Source organism: Talaromyces amestolkiae (genome assembly GCF_001896365.1).
Source record: "Talaromyces amestolkiae strain CIB chromosome Unknown scaffold6.1, whole genome shotgun sequence".
In the NCBI taxonomy this organism is placed as follows: domain Eukaryota; kingdom Fungi; phylum Ascomycota; class Eurotiomycetes; order Eurotiales; family Trichocomaceae; genus Talaromyces; species Talaromyces amestolkiae.
The window spans coordinates 1,415,346-1,430,933 of NW_024468042.1; the positions used below are offsets into that span (position 1 = coordinate 1,415,346).

At 48.4% G+C, this 15,588-nt stretch overlaps 5 protein-coding genes across 5 annotated transcripts; 3 read left to right on the plus strand and 2 right to left on the minus strand.

Annotated features, from left to right (window-relative positions):
- Nucleotides 1-1,433: 1,433 nt before the first annotated feature.
- Nucleotides 1,434-4,845, plus strand: BHQ10_004035 (uncharacterized protein; the record flags this gene model as incomplete). The annotated part of the gene is made up of 2 exons (XM_040876358.1): nt 1,434-1,599; nt 1,646-4,845. The coding sequence occupies 2 exons, from the start codon at nt 1,434-1,436 to the stop codon at nt 4,843-4,845; spliced, it is 3,366 nt and encodes a 1,121-aa protein (XP_040732539.1).
- A 618-nt stretch (nt 4,846-5,463) lies between these two features.
- BHQ10_004036 (uncharacterized protein) lies at nt 5,464-7,602 on the plus strand (the record flags this gene model as incomplete). Its single annotated transcript, XM_040876359.1, has 4 exons — nt 5,464-7,126; nt 7,179-7,252; nt 7,304-7,465; nt 7,513-7,602. 4 exons carry the CDS (start codon nt 5,464-5,466, stop codon nt 7,600-7,602), a joined length of 1,989 nt encoding a protein of 662 aa, XP_040732540.1.
- Nucleotides 7,603-7,770: 168 nt separating this feature from the next.
- BHQ10_004037 (uncharacterized protein) lies at nt 7,771-9,004 on the minus strand (the record flags this gene model as incomplete). The annotated part of the gene is made up of 2 exons (XM_040876360.1): nt 7,771-8,785; nt 8,838-9,004. The coding sequence occupies 2 exons, from the start codon at nt 9,002-9,004 to the stop codon at nt 7,771-7,773; spliced, it is 1,182 nt and encodes a 393-aa protein (XP_040732541.1).
- A 298-nt stretch (nt 9,005-9,302) lies between these two features.
- On the plus strand, nt 9,303-12,848 carry BHQ10_004038 (uncharacterized protein; the record flags this gene model as incomplete). Its single annotated transcript, XM_040876361.1, has 1 exon — nt 9,303-12,848. The coding sequence occupies one exon, from the start codon at nt 9,303-9,305 to the stop codon at nt 12,846-12,848; it is 3,546 nt and encodes a 1,181-aa protein (XP_040732542.1).
- Nucleotides 12,849-13,372: 524 nt separating this feature from the next.
- On the minus strand, nt 13,373-14,816 carry BHQ10_004039 (uncharacterized protein; the record flags this gene model as incomplete). The annotated part of the gene is made up of 4 exons (XM_040876362.1): nt 13,373-13,983; nt 14,037-14,370; nt 14,460-14,705; nt 14,787-14,816. The coding sequence occupies 4 exons, from the start codon at nt 14,814-14,816 to the stop codon at nt 13,373-13,375; spliced, it is 1,221 nt and encodes a 406-aa protein (XP_040732543.1).
- Nucleotides 14,817-15,588: the final 772 nt, after the last annotated feature.

A 15,588-nucleotide genomic window follows, 5' to 3' on the forward strand; every position in this document is an offset into this window, starting at 1 on the left:
CGCTCCAATTTAGACGATTGACTGAAAAGTGGTAGCCACATGGAGCAATGGCATGAGAGTCGACAGTGGCTCGGAAGKATCTTTTATTTCCTTTCATAGTCTTCTTTTTTTTTCGAAAAAACCCTTAACCAAGGCAACACGGGGCCGACGAGGGAAGCCTAATGACATGCCATCCACAGCGAGGCAATAGCGGGCTCGACGGAGTATGTAAGTTGAAGAGTGCACGTTTTGCACTGAATCTCTTTAGAGGAATGCCGACAACCAAATTTCTTCAAGAGGGCGTTTTCAGCTTAAACTGAAGCGGGACGAGGTTCCGTTTTGGACCTGGTGAATCCGCTCTCGTAAGGGCTTTGCGGCACGCAGGACATTTCCCTTTAATACTCTTGCCGGTCACAGTTTCGGAACGTTCCTCTTCATACCGAAGCGAGTCTGTTATGCATTTATGACAGAACATATGGCCTACATCTTTCATTAGTACCCTGACCAACAGAACGAGACACAATCGAACATACCACACAACGTAGTCGTTGCATCCGTCGGAGTATCCATGCAAATCGCACACTTGAATGCCAGCAATGTTGTCCGCCCCTCTTTATTCTCCGTGGCTGCCTGAGCTTTGATAGCGTCTTCTCGTTGTTTGGCGAGAGTTTTGGCTAGCGCGTAGTCATCGTTGACTTCCGTGAGATCGACAGATTCAATATAATCATCTTCTCCATGTGAGCTTGTTTGTTGCGGTTCGTTGGACGAGGATGCATCTGCCGATGATGATGCATATATAGAGCCTGGTGTGTCATTGCCACCTACTCTCCTCCGTTTTATACCTCGTGGTACTGATCTTGAACTTGACGTCAGGTCAATCACACCTGATGATGGTCTCCGTGACATCTCGGCGCTATGGGTGAAAAAAATTTGCTGTTACCGGAACCTTGTCCTTAGATCCAGTTGTGACAGACACGGCCGTTTGAAGGTGTTGAATTGATTGCGGTGACGTCGCTAACGAGGTCAAAAGCGGGGAGAAGGAGCGAGCTCGTTTCGAGAATCAGATTTCAGTTAGAAGAGGAGATAAAAACGCCTGAAGTAAAAGCCGAAATAAAGTTGAGGAGAAAAGAGAGTGAGGAGTAGAGGATGAGGTTCTTATCAGAAGATAATCGATTATCGGATGCCTGAAGGCTGAGGCGAAAATGCACTGCTAGTGTCCAGTCTAGCTGTTTTAGGCCTAGTTAGAAACTTCACTAGCCCCACCGGCCTGATCGGGACTAATGAAATCATCCACTATTCACCTTCTTCATCTAGGGAGTCACCTCTGTCTCCTTCCAATAGTTCGACTGTCGCTCATCTCTCAAAGAAAAATCGATCTTCATCGCTCCTGCGCTCGGCGCGCATTATACGACTCAGTTACAATGGGCTAGTCCGCCTTGGGTGCTCATCATTCAATGCTGCGACGGTCTGCGCATGGCCCCCCTTGGGGAGTGGCGCGATCTTCTGTCGCGATAACACCCCGAAACGGATCGCAAAAATTCTATATCAGAAACACTGAGTTTACCTCACACGTACATACAGCAGCGCAAAACGAACGGAAGAGCATCAAGTCACTCTCTGGTATGTCTTCAGCGCCACCACACTGTCGCCTGGCTAACTCGTATAGTACCCTCCACTGCGAGATTCAACGAGATCGGCGTCCAACAGCTCAGCGACCACGTACACTCTCAAATATTCCTGAATAAACCAACTCCCCCGGATCAAAAGCTTGTTGCTTTATCGAAAGACCACTTGTCTCGTCATGAATTGCTCGGCAAATCCCAAGAGGCCGCGGAGCCTATCGCATTCGATTTTCCACCCCTGGTCGGGCAGACTTTGGACGAACATTTCCATAAATTGGCTATGGATGCATCGGAGCCGTATCTCAGCATCGCTAAGTCTTACGCAACGATAAACGCGCCACAGATGCCACGGAAATGGGCAAGACGAAGTGGGTGGACTAAGTATAATAGCGATGGCTCGTGGGAAGCAGTCGATGCGCCTGACGAATCTGCCTTGACCTTTGATACGGAAGTTCTGTATAAACAGAGCCCGTTTGCTGTCATGGCATGTGCAGTCAGCCCTACAGCATGGTACGCCTGGCTTTCGCCGTGGCTGCTTGGCGAATCAGAGAATGATCGCCATTTGGTGCCTTTAGGTGATATGTTTAAGCCGAGAATCATCGTCGGACACAACATTGGTTACGATCGAGCACGAGTACAGGAGGAATACAATATCAAACAGTCGCGCAACTTCTTTGTGGATACCATGTCTCTTCACGTGGCAGTTAACGGAATGTGCTCTCAGCAGCGCCCAACCTGGATGCGACATAAGAAGAATAGAGACCTGAGAGATAAGGTTGCGAATGATAATAATGCTGTTGAATTGTCGGCGTTGCTTGAGAGCAAAATGCTCAGCGAAGAAGAGGAGGAGTTATGGGTTGGAAGAAGCTCGGTTAACTCGCTACGAGATGTCGCCAAATTCCATTGCGATGTGACAATCGACAAATCGCAAAGAGATTACTTTGGAGAATTGGACAAGGACGGAATTCTGAGCCGGTTGGACGAGCTTCTGGACTATTGTGCCGCTGATGTTGCAATCACTCACCGAGTCTATAAGAAGGTTTTCCCCAATTTTCTCGAGGTATGTCCTCATCCTGTCAGTTTTGGTGCCTTGCGCCATCTTTCATCAGTCATCCTGCCGGTCAACGAAACCTGGGAGCAATATCTCCAAAATGCCGAAAACACGTACCACAAACGTCTCGACGATGTTCAGAAACGTCTGCTTGTGCTTTGTGATGAAGCGCTGAAAATCAAAGGTGATCCTGAACAATACCAGAATGATCCATGGCTACGTCAGTTGGATTGGTCTGGTCAAGAAATCAAAATGGTCAAAGGTAAAAAGAAAGGAGACCCTCCTCGTCCAGCAGCAAGGCAGAAAAAACCCGGCATGCCGAAGTGGTATAAAGATCTTTTTCCTACCAGCAACGCCGATATCAGTCTCACAGTTAGAACCCGGATTGCACCAATTTTGCTAAAGTTGTCGTGGGACGGTCATCCACTTATATGGTCTGATAAATTCGGTTGGACTTTCAGAGTTACGCTAAAGGAGGCTCTCGATTATCAAAATCAGCCGGTCACTCAATGTGATATGAACGAAGAAACGAACTTGGAACTTCGAGACGACACAAAACACATTTATTATAAGCTACCGCACAAGGATGGACCGCAGGCTCGGTGCATCAATCCCCTAGCCAAAGGCTATCTTACATATTTTGAGCGGGGTACATTGTCATCAAAATTTGCGCTCGCCAAGGAGGCCTTGGAGATGAATGCGTCGTGTTCATACTGGATCAGTGCTCGCGACAGGATCATGAGTCAGTTGGTCGTATATGAAGATGATTTGAAGCACCGAAAGACGTCCAAGAAGGATCTCGGTTTCATTCTCCCTCAGATCATCCCGATGGGTACCATCACCCGCCGTGCCGTGGAAAATACGTGGCTCACTGCCAGCAATGCCAAGGGTAACCGCGTTGGTTCTGAATTGAAGGCGATGATAAAGGCCCCGCCAGGGTATGTGTTTGTTGGCGCCGATGTTGATTCTCAAGAGTTATGGATCGCCAGTCTGGTCGGTGATGCACAATTTCAGCTCCATGGAGGCAATGCCATTGGTTTTATGACCCTGGAGGGTTCCAAAGCAGCTGGGACCGACCTGCATTCACGAACTGCGTCCATCCTCGGCATCTCTAGAAATGATGCCAAGGTCTTTAATTATGGACGTATATACGGCGCTGGGCTGAAGTTTGCTTCTACTTTGCTTCGCCAGTTCAATCCTACCCTAACTGAAAAAGAGACCAGTCAGATCGCTTCAAAGTTATATAAAGAAACCAAAGGGACCCGTACCACACGCAAGCTTCTTAATGACGGACCCTTCTGGCGCGGTGGTACCGAGTCATTTGTTTTTAATAAGTTGGAAGAGTTTGCTGAGCAGGAACGACCACGCACTCCAGCGTTGGGCGCTGGTATCACTGAAGCACTCATGCGTCGCTTCATCAACAAGGGTAGTTTCATGACATCGCGAATCAATTGGGCCATTCAGTCCTCTGGCGTTGATTATTTGCATCTCTTGATTACGGCTATGGACTTCCTCATTCGACGCTTTAACATCGATGCTCGATTGGCTATTACCGTGCATGACGAGATTCGTTATCTTGTTAAGGAGGAGGATAAATACCGTTCTGCGATGGCTTTACAAATTGCGAATGTCTGGACCCGTGCCATGTTCTCGCAGCAAGTTGGCATTGACGATCTTCCACAATCATGTGCATTTTTCTCAGCCGTCGACATCGATCACGTTCTCCGCAAAGAAGTGAACATGGACTGCGTGACACCATCTCATCCGACCAAGATTCCGCACGGAGAAAGTCTCGATATCAATCAGCTCATAGAGAAGGGAGAGAGTGCATACCTCGACCCTTCGATCAAACCGACTTTGCCTCCTAGCCCTGATAACTATCCATACACGCCCAGAAAATCAGTCATGTCGGCTCTTACATCTTCCAACGACATTGCTTTCATCCAAGCTCAGATTACCAACGATGACAAGGAGCTGCGTGACATCATCAAGGAAAAATCAGCAACCATCACAAAGACCAAAGTCTCAAACCGTCAAAGAACTGTGCCGAMCCCTGTAGGCGAGCCACAGCGAGCTTTGCTCATGGAAGACTGGAACAGCTATAATCGCCAACATTATCCCAGCAGTTCGAGACAAACCCCCTTTCCCTTCTCAAAGAACTCATTCAAGCCTCGCCCGACAGTGCGTGCGTAATTTGAGTCATGACCTCCGTTATAATATCTGATTCACGTTGTATATAATGCCTCTACCTTCGGGTCTTCCCCTTTCTTGTATAATGTCTGTCATGTATCATCATGTATGTACAGTTTTTCTTTGTGTCGCTATTTTTGTTCGGGTGCATCGGTCGGTGTTGAGATGTGTACGGCTAGGTTGGTGTTTCATTTGTCAGTTGGAATAGGAGGCGGCGTGTGTGATTCATCTCTCAGAAATATGATACCTATTTAATAAATTAAGGTTGATGATAGTCCCACGGGTGAGAGTGAAGTAGAATTAAGCAAAGCCAAGGTTGATGAGGGCGGAGTGTGGGGAAGTGAGCCATGATGTAAGAGCCCAATCAAACAGGCTTCGGCCCTGATCTTTCTCAGCTAAATCAAACAAGCCCCCTGACCCTCAACCACAACATCATCGCAACGTACAATTGGTGCCAGAGATAGAAAAAAATGATCAGCCATTCTCAAACCATACCAGAAACAAAAATGCGAGGCCCGTCTGGCTGAATTGCTGGTCTCTCATCCGCCGCAATTGTACTGGATACTCTGCCCAAAACCGAGGTAGACACCACTCTAATCAACACCACGAAAGATAACCGCCATGGCAGTCGAGGCTCACGACTACGCATCTGAGCATGGCCTGACAGTACTCTCCTCCGGCTCAGCGCCCGACCGCATTGACATCGAAGCCCAATCCCACTCCCCACTCGGTCGACCATCGCCCTCCTCCATCGACGACCCCGTCTCCCCAGGCGCATTGTCCGCCCCAGCCCGCGTGGACTCCGTCTCGACGATTCGGCGACGCTCAAAGCGCACGAACACCTTACGCTCATATTACCGTGAAGGTTCTAGCCCCGAACGAAACTGGGAAGCTGGCAAAGAACCCGGCATCGATCCAAATAGAACCTCACCACTCCTCGACTCAGAATGGACTTCGTTACCAGTCGATCTTCATCGGATCTGCGAGATCACAATTGTCGATTTCTCGCAGGAGGATATGCGGCATTACGTGCTCGATAATACCTCACTGGAACAATTCCTGGCGCGCGAACGAGAACCATGGGTTCAATGCCGATGGATCAACGTCAATGGATTGAGTTGGGATGTGATTCGCATCTTGGGCCGACACAAGAACCTGCACAGACTGGCGATTGAGGATTTGATGCATCCACACAATCGGACAAAAGTCGATTGGTACTCGGATCATGCGTATATTGTCATGTCGTTGCAAAGACTGGAGAAGCTGCGGCATCATGAGAATGGTAGTGACTCCGACAGCCAGGATCCCAAGTCCTCTGATGGTGGGAGTGATTCGGACTCGGATAGTAGTAGTCTACCACCAGTGGCTGCACGGAGACGGAAGTGGAATGTTATCAAAGCTGCATTGAAGGATCTGCTGTTTCCAAACAGTGGTAGAAAGAAGCGAGACAGGAAGAATGTCCAGTTTGCGGTACATGATCAGAGATACAAAGGTGCTGGGTTGCCGGGGACTGTAAACAGCGGAGATTTCATCAGCAGATCTCCCATGCCTCGCACATTGCAGCGATACAGGGGCGGGCCTAATGAGGAGAGAATCGAGTTTATGGAACGCCATGCGGTGCTTGCCAATCAGGGTCTGCGCGTGACATTGGAGCAGGTATCGATCTTTCTGAATTCCGACAACACTGTTCTGTCTTTCTTCGATGCTAGTGCGAGCGATATTGAGGCTCCAATTGTTAGACGACTCAGCTCCCCCGAGACCATCCTACGTCAATCATGCGATGCGAGCATGCTTGTTCAGGCTATTCTAGACGCTATTATAGATCTTGCGATTCCGGTCACACTCGCTTATCAAGATGCAATTGGAGATCTGGAGGTCGCCGTGCTGACGGATCCCAGCATCGACCAGTCGAAACTGTTGTACATCCTCACCTCCGAGATATCAGTCCTGCGTAATGCCATGCAGCCAATGGTGGCTGTTATAAATGCACTTCGAGACCACCGCTCACAACCCGTTCAAACACCGGGTGTTGGCAGCCTCAACATCGGGCCATTGAGCAAGACCAACACGAACACAACCACAGATGGAAACACCCCGAGTATTCCGTATATAGGAACCGGGACCCCGAATTTGAAGGGCATTGGCGTTTCGACTATTACTATCAGCGCCATGTGTCATACGTATCTGGGCGATGTGCTGGATCACTGTATAACTATTACGGAGGGATATGATCAGATGAGACGGTCAGCTGATAATATGATTGATCTCATTTTCAACACCATTGGTATGTCAACCTGTCCTCACGAAGTTCAATAATGTTGCTGATTGTGTTCCAGGTGCATATCAAAACGAGAGCATGAGACAATTGAGTTTGATAACGGCTTTGTTCCTGCCATTGACATTTTTGACAGTAAGTTGAAGCTCGGCTCCAGGATAGGATGTCAAGGGCTGACAAAGATAGGGATACTTTGGAATGAACTTTGCAATTTTTGACGCTGTCAAAGATCATAGCGATTCGCAAGTTCCTCCTTTTTTGACTTCTCAACATCGCCCACTAATTCCGCCACAGTTACTTCTGGATAATCGCCGTTCCATTCGTGTTCGTCGTCACGCTGCTGCTCATGTAAGCTCCCTCTTCACTAAATATTGGTCACCATGCTCATGATATAGGCGCGATATGGTCGGCCGCTACTTCTTAAAACTCGCCCAGCGAAGACTATTCTTCAGCTCACGAAAACACCGTCAGGAACGGAAACGTGAGAGGCGAAACAGTCAGCTTTACCAACGTAACCGACACTCTACTAAGTAGTGTAGGTACAGTTTATATGCATATTTTGAAGCGGTGCTTGTATCTTATTCTATCTGCTATTGTACACATCATGATACACCCATGTCGCTTAGTCCAATGTTATACATTTTTGTCCCAAATTAGAAAGACTTCCTGCTATGCGCATAATAAGCCCTCCAAGGCATCGTCCAATCGCTCCGTAGCAACTTCGGATTGAAAATATCAAAGTCGTACGACTGCAGCTTGTSGAGCCACAACTGCGTCGATACGGCCGGCATCAAGACCCCAAACCCTCTCTCAACCTCAGCTAATTGTTTTTCGTAGGGTGATACACCCTCTTTCTCCGCAGCTGCATCATTGTATTGATGACCTTCTTCGCCTTCATACTCAAACTCGTGACCTACATCCTGCCCCTCGCGCAGATTCTTGAGCATCTGCCGCGCCGTAATTAGGTGGTCTGACGCTCTCGTCGCAACAGCAAAGACCGCGTCTTTGAGACCTGCGGCGTCCGCGCCTTTGCGGAAGACTTCCTCTTCAATGACGCCGGATTGGGACATGATGTCTAAAGGAAGGGTTATTGCGCCTTGTCTATTCTCTGATCCGCCAGAGCTCAAAACTGAAGATTGGTTGGAGTGATGCTTCGCAGGACCCGGGAATGCGACCAACGGCAACCCGCGGAGCACGGCGGATATACCGGCTGCTTTGCCAATGTGCGAAGCCACGTGGTCCACCGTCACGGACGTCAGGGGCAGAGACGACAGAGTCAGATACAGCAGAGTGGAATATGTGTTTTCAGCGTAGGATTCGAGCGCGGCAATGTCCCTGAAGGGCGTGTTTGTGAGTGTCTGTTCGCGCGCGTTGATCATACGCAGAAACCATCCTTTGCTGATGCGGGCGCCGCCGTTGGTGCGGCTGCTGAGGTCGTCGATTGCGTTTGCTATGAGGATGGCGACGGGTTCCTTTGGTGGGGCGCCGGAGAGTGTCTTGGTGATGGTGTCGCGCCAAAACTGGAGGCGCATTAGTCCGATGGTGTGGCTGGAGGTGGTGTCGGGGATCATAGACAATGAAACGTTAAGAGCGCGGAGAGCGAGGTAGAATGTTTGTGCTTGACGGGGGATGAATGCGCTGAGGATGTAGGAGGGGCGGTCGTAGGTTCTATCGTTTTGTGAGAATTTCTCCAGAATACAATTGCAGACGGAAGACGTACGATACGAGATTCGTGCAATAGGTTCGAGCAGATTGTGTCTCAGCTTCTGCTGCGCCGCTCACTGGGGCTTGCCATTGGGATGATCCGCAAAATGTGCGTCGTTCATGGCGGACATGCCTCGAGGAAATGAAAGCTCGAGAGCGTAGAGTTGATTTTGTCGCTGACATGGTCGCTGTGTCACAGATATGTTGTAGGTCTTCGTTGTCATTTGGTAATAGTGCGTCAATCCTAATTCCTATTTGTGTCCCATGTTGTCTTTGTAGTTCATCTTGCCATAACTCGATGATTGCAAGAAAGATCAAAAAGTTGATATGTCAAAAAGAGCAACGAACGAATGACGTTGACGGGATCGGCGCTTACCCGCGTTCTTTTCAGTCGCGCCGGAGCGCGTCTTCCCAACTGGGCCAAATTGATTTTTATCTTTACACCCACCCAACCGACACATGGGACAACATCGATGCCATCATGAGTGATATGGCAGTCTCAGCTCATAATAGAGACGATCATGAGAACGGACGTCCTGCGAAGAAACGCCGTTTCTTTGTTGAGGATGAGAATGGATCGTCTCACCCAAATGTGTCTCAGCCGGACACCTCGTCGCAAGCCGGTTCTCCTTTGAATGACCAAGGCAGCGATATAGTTACTGAGGAACCCTTTGAACGTACCGTCTCACAGCAACTAGTTCAAGACGCCAACGGATTTGATGCTCAACTCTTCACGAGCATCGTGGGGCAAGATGTCCCAGAAGCTACAATCACGATGATCCGACAAGCTGCTGGAGGGAATATGGAAAGAGCTATCAATATCTTCTTAGATGGATCTTTTGAGAAAACTACTAGACCACCGACCGCCTCGATTCCCGAACGTCCGCAGCGAACTTTGCCCACGCCCAAGACTGAAACCGAGACAGGCAGTCAAGTCGCCACGACGTCCGATCAAAGCAACCTCTCCGAATGGACACCACCGGAAGGCGCAGAGGTCCTTCGACACATGTCTTCACGCCGGTATATCGGAGCCTTCGGTGTAGCAGCTTGGGCTACAAAAAGTGGTTTGAATGTGATTCGACATGAAGACAAGGTCAAGATTGAGAGAACCAAAATACGCACAGCAAAAATGGGCAAGAAAGGAAGAATCATGCCGAACCAGAAAGCAGACGTTATAACTCGCTTTACGAATATGAGAGGAGAAGACATTGGACGATTACCTCAAGACACAGCGGAATGGGTCTCGACACTCATTGATCAGAAGATTTGTGACTTTGAAGGATCTTGTGTGTTTGCCCCTGATTACATGAGGGTGAACGACACAATATACCTTCAATTACGCTGTTACATAAAACGAGATGCCTTTTACCAAAACATACAAGACATAGACGACAATAGAACGATTCAACTGTTTGAACAACAGGAGAGTACCGAAGAGCGAGACTTGCGGATTCGTCAAATCGCACTCGTCCGGCTCTTCGATGAGATTGGCCTTTTACCGACTTCAACTAATGAGACTACCGCCAAACATAAAAAAGAAGGCTTGCTTCGTGCGGCTGAAATGGCCGAGCAGTACGACAAAAACAAGGACAAACCCAAGGAAGCAACGGACCTTGAAGACTCGTCCAGTGAGGAAACGGCTGAATTAGAGGAAGAACATCTCGACACATTGTACCAGAAAGCTCAATCTTTTGATTTCAACACCCCTGAAGCTCAACCAGCAGAGACATTTGCATTAGACCTCCGCAAATACCAGAAACAAGCACTGCATTGGATGCTCGCCAAGGAGAGAGACACCAAATCGACCAAAAAGTCCTCAATGCATCCTCTGTGGGAGGAGTACAAGTGGCCCATCAAGGATGCGGATGATAAGGTCTTGCCATGTGTCGAGCGGCAAGATGCCTTCTACGTGAACCCCTACTCTGGCGAATTGAGTCTAGATTTTCCTGTTCAGGAACAGCATTGTTTGGGCGGCATTTTGGCAGATGAAATGGGTCTGGGCAAGACAATTGAAATGATGAGCTTGGTACATACAAATAGAGAAACGCCAACCGCCCCTACTTCTATAGACGAACTGCCAAGACAATCTTCTGCTCTTGGGATAGTCTCAGCACCCTATACCACTCTAGTCGTTGCACCAACGTCACTACTCGCGCAATGGGAAAGCGAGGCTCAAAAAGCATCGGTGCCCGGAACAATAAAGACTCTGATATACTATGGATCAGATAGGACAACCAATTTGAAAACTCTCTGCGCCAGATCGAACGGCGTCAATGCACCTAATGTGATTGTTACCAGCTACGGTGTCGTCTTGTCAGAATACCGCAGTTTTGTGACACAAGCACAACACAATCCAGCCGCGCACATTGGGCTTTTCTCTGTCGAGTTCTTTAGGATTATCCTTGATGAAGCACATCTTATCAAGAATAGGCTGTCTAAATCCGCTCGGGCATGCTATGAGCTCAACGCCATTCATCGATGGACACTAACGGGTACTCCAATCGTAAATCGACTGGAAGATCTTTTCAGTCTTGTGCGCTTCTTGAAGGTGGAACCATGGAGCAATTTCTCCTTCTGGAAAACTTTCATTACCGTGCCATTCGAGTCTAAAGACTACGTCCGCGCATTGAACGTGGTCCAGACTATCCTTGAGCCGCTTGTACTGCGAAGGACGAAGACGATGCGAACACCGGAAGGTGAAGCATTGGTTCCTCTTCCACCACGAACAGTGACAATTGAGGAAGTGGAACTTTCCGAAGAAGAACGAGCAATCTATGATCTTATCTTCTGGCGTGCGAAGAGAGCGTTTAACGATAATGTCGAAGCTGGAACTTTGTTGAAGTCTTATTCAACTATTTTCGCTCAAATTTTACGTCTCCGTCAAACATGCTGTCACCCAATCTTGACACGCAACAAAGCCATCGTTGCTGACGAAGAAGATGCAGCATTAGCCGCGGACACAGTGAACGAATTCCAGGACGATATGGATCTTCAAGAACTCATTGATCGATTCAAAAAGTCTACTGAAACATCAGATGCAGCTCAGCCGCAAGATACAATGGCTCGCTTCACGACACATGCACTACGGCAAATCCAAAACGATGTCAGTGCTGAATGCCCTATTTGTGCTGAGGAGCCTTTGATTGAGCCCGCAGTCACAGGATGCTGGCATAGTGCCTGTAAGAAGTGCCTGGAGCTCTATATCCGGCATCAGACTGATAAAGGCGAACTACCGCGGTGCTTCTCATGTCGAGCGCCAGTGACGCGACATGACATTTTCGAAGTCATTCGTTATCAGTCACCTACTAATACACCGGACGATATCGACATCGACATGTCAACACCGCCAACCACGTCCCAGCCAATGCCGAGAATATCCCTGCGGCGTATATACCCGTTGTCCCCTTCTGCTCATACATCCGCCAAAATCCACGCCCTCCTCACACATCTCATGAAACTACCTCCAAACTCCAAGTCCGTCGTCTTCTCCCAATTCACATCCTTCTTGGATCTGATAGCTCCCCAACTCACAAAAGCCGGCATAACCCATTTACGTCTAGACGGCTCAATGCCTCAAAAGGCACGAGCAGAGGTCCTCCGCCAATTCAACCGTACCGAAGTATACGAAGAAGAACTCGAAATAGACGAAGATGACCCTACTACTAAAGCGGCAACAGCAACTCACAGCAAAACCCCCCAACCATCACCTAGTATCCTCCTCATCAGCCTCCGCGCCGGCGGCGTAGGCCTCAATCTCACGGCCGCCAACAATGTGTTCATGATGGATCCCTGGTGGAGTTTTGCCGTCGAAGCACAAGCCATCGACCGCGTACACCGCATGGGTCAGTTACGCGAGGTCTCTGTCACGAGGTTCGTAGTCAAGGATTCTATTGAAGTGCGTATGCTGCGTGTGCAGGAGAGGAAGATGAATATTGCGGGTTCGTTGGGACTCAGGGTTGGTGGGGATGGGACTGAGGATGAGAGGAAGAAGAGTCGGATTGAGGAGTTGAGGCTGCTTTTTGAATAGTAGCCTCGACGATATTAAGATGCTTGCATCAAGGTTCATAGCGGTCATTAGTATTGATCTTATTGTAAATAATTTGTTAGAAAATAGATACATCCGTCGTTTCTTCTGGAGCATTTGCTACAGTGCCCTCCAGAATTCATACAATTCGATTCAAATGAGGTGTACAACTCCGACACTCGGATGAATGTATACTTATACAAAGTTAAGGCTTCAATAACACTAAAATGTAATTTCAAGTGATATATTTTATCCAAGTCTACTACATGAACTCAGCACTAATTACAATTGCGTCAAGTCAAAAGACACGAACAAACCACCACCAAGTATATAAATAAATACAAGACATAATAACCCATAACGCCATCCGAGCCATGTAAGTCATCCTGGTATAACGTGAAGAGGGAAGAGAAGGGGGAAGAGCAAATAATGTGTTTGTGATGAGGAAGAGTGAAGAACGCCCAGAAAAAAACCGATTATTCATATAGCACTTTACATGTGATGCAGGAAAGAAAGAAAAAATGCAACTAGAAGTCTTCGTCAAAGTTGAGACCACTGGCATTTTCGTCTTTGTTTTCCGTGGTGGCTTCCTTCTCCTTCTTGGTGCTGTTCATGACACCGGCCTTCTGGTAGTCACCAACACGCTTCTCGAAGAAGTTAGTCTTGCCGGCAAGGGAGATGTTCTCCATGAAGTCGAAGGGGTTGGTGGCATTGTAGTACTTCTTGTTGCCAAGAGCGACCAAGAGACGGTCGGCAACGAACTCAATGTACTGGCACATCAATTTCGAGTTCATTCCGAGCAAAGCGCAAGGAAGGGCATCGGTCAAGAACTCTTGTTCGATGGCAACGGCATCGACAATGATGTCTTCAACGACCTTGGGGCTGGGACGGTTGTTGAGGTGGGAGAAGAGCAAGCATGCAAAGTCGGTGTGAAGGCCCTCGTCACGAGAGATGAGTTCGTTGGAGAAGGTCAAACCAGGCATCAAACCACGCTTCTTCAACCAGAAGATAGAGGCAAAAGAGCCAGAGAAGAAAATACCTTCGACGGCAGCGAATGCGACAAGGCGCTGAGCAAAGGTAGACTCTTTGTCCGAGATCCATCGCAGAGCCCAATCAGCCTTCTTGCGAATGCAGGGAACTGTGCAAGTTAGATTGGCTTTGTTTTGTACTTAGGTGTTGCAAAGAACTTACTGTTGTCAATGGCGTCAAAAAGGTAGGTGCGTTGTTTGGGTTCGTTAATGTAGGTGTCAATGAGGAGAGAGTATGTTTCGGAGTGAATGTTCTCCATCATGATCTGGAAACCGTAGAAGCATCGAGCTTCAGGGATCTGAACTTCACCACTGAATCGCTCAACCAAGTTCTCATTGACAATGCCATCAGAGGCAGCAAAGAATGCAAGGACATGCGAAATAAAGTAACGCTCATCGTCGTTCAGGCGGTTGTTCCAGTCGTGCAAATCTTTCGAGAGATCGATCTCTTCGGCGGTCCAGAAGGAGGCTTCGGCCTTCTTGTACATTTGCCAGATCTGTTGCAGAGCAAATAAAGTCAGTTGGAATGTTCCCACTTAACGCGACAAAACCACTTTACGCGAGACGCGTCAACACGATCACTCACCTCGTGATATTTGATGGGGAAAAGAACGAATCTGTGAGGGTTCTCTTGAAGAAGGGGCTCATTTGCTTCCATCTCCTTGATACCAGGAGCAACCTTGGGGGTTGCTTGTACTGCGGGCTTTTCTGCGGGCTTGACCAACGTGGTGGCGGACGCGTCGACGACGGCGGGGGAGTTTTCTTTTCCAGATTCGAAGGTCAGCTTCTTGACTGGCGATTCCATCTTCAGTTGCTCTAGAGAGGCAGCAGCCTAGAAGTATCAAAGTCAGCAATTGATTCGCTACGTGCAGTAGACGCGTTTCGCGACAGTGACGTGATGGACATTTCGTACCTGCTTGGAGGGAGTGAGTTGGGTGGTCATTATGAATTAATAGAAGATGCAATAGAGTAAACCAGAGATAATTGAGCGCGATAACATAAACTGGAGTCCTGTATAAAGCTGAGAGTGATGGGTTGAGAGAGAGAAAGAGCGAGCAGGGTGGGAATGAAGCTCGAAGAAATACTTGCATGCGTGAGAGAGTGTCACGTTAGCGCGCCGCACTAAGTCACGTCTCACGTGACTTGGCGTTCCTTCCTCACGTCACTTTTTCCTGGCAAGGTAGGAACCACCTTCCCGTTTCAGCCAATAATGGCGCGAAGCCGCGTCGCGTCCAGCCATTTTTTGCGTGTTCCTGACATATCAAGCCAMCCACATGCAGTTCCTGCCACAACAACCCGGCTTTACGGATGTACAGCGCCTATTCCAGCTGATACAAGCCTTACGAAGCTCGTTTCCAAGGCTGAATGCTCAATGGCCCACAACGAGGAGCTTTTGATGTTTTTCTCTCGTTATCAGATCGTTTTCTGATGTCTGGTTGGTCGACGCGTCGCCGATGGTACATACCTATTATTTACATGCATCCAGGTCTACTATGTACTACGGACGAAGCTGGGTGAGTAGATCTCGGACCAATTACTCCCGGATACATACCACCGAGCATCTCAAATACGACTGTATAGCTCCATTTCTAGGCAACAATCACCATGGAGAAAGCATATCGCTATGCCGACCAGATGGCACGCACGCTCCCTGAAACATACTTTGGATCGATTAGAATTTAAGATTATCAGCTGTGGAATGTAAGGGTTGCTTG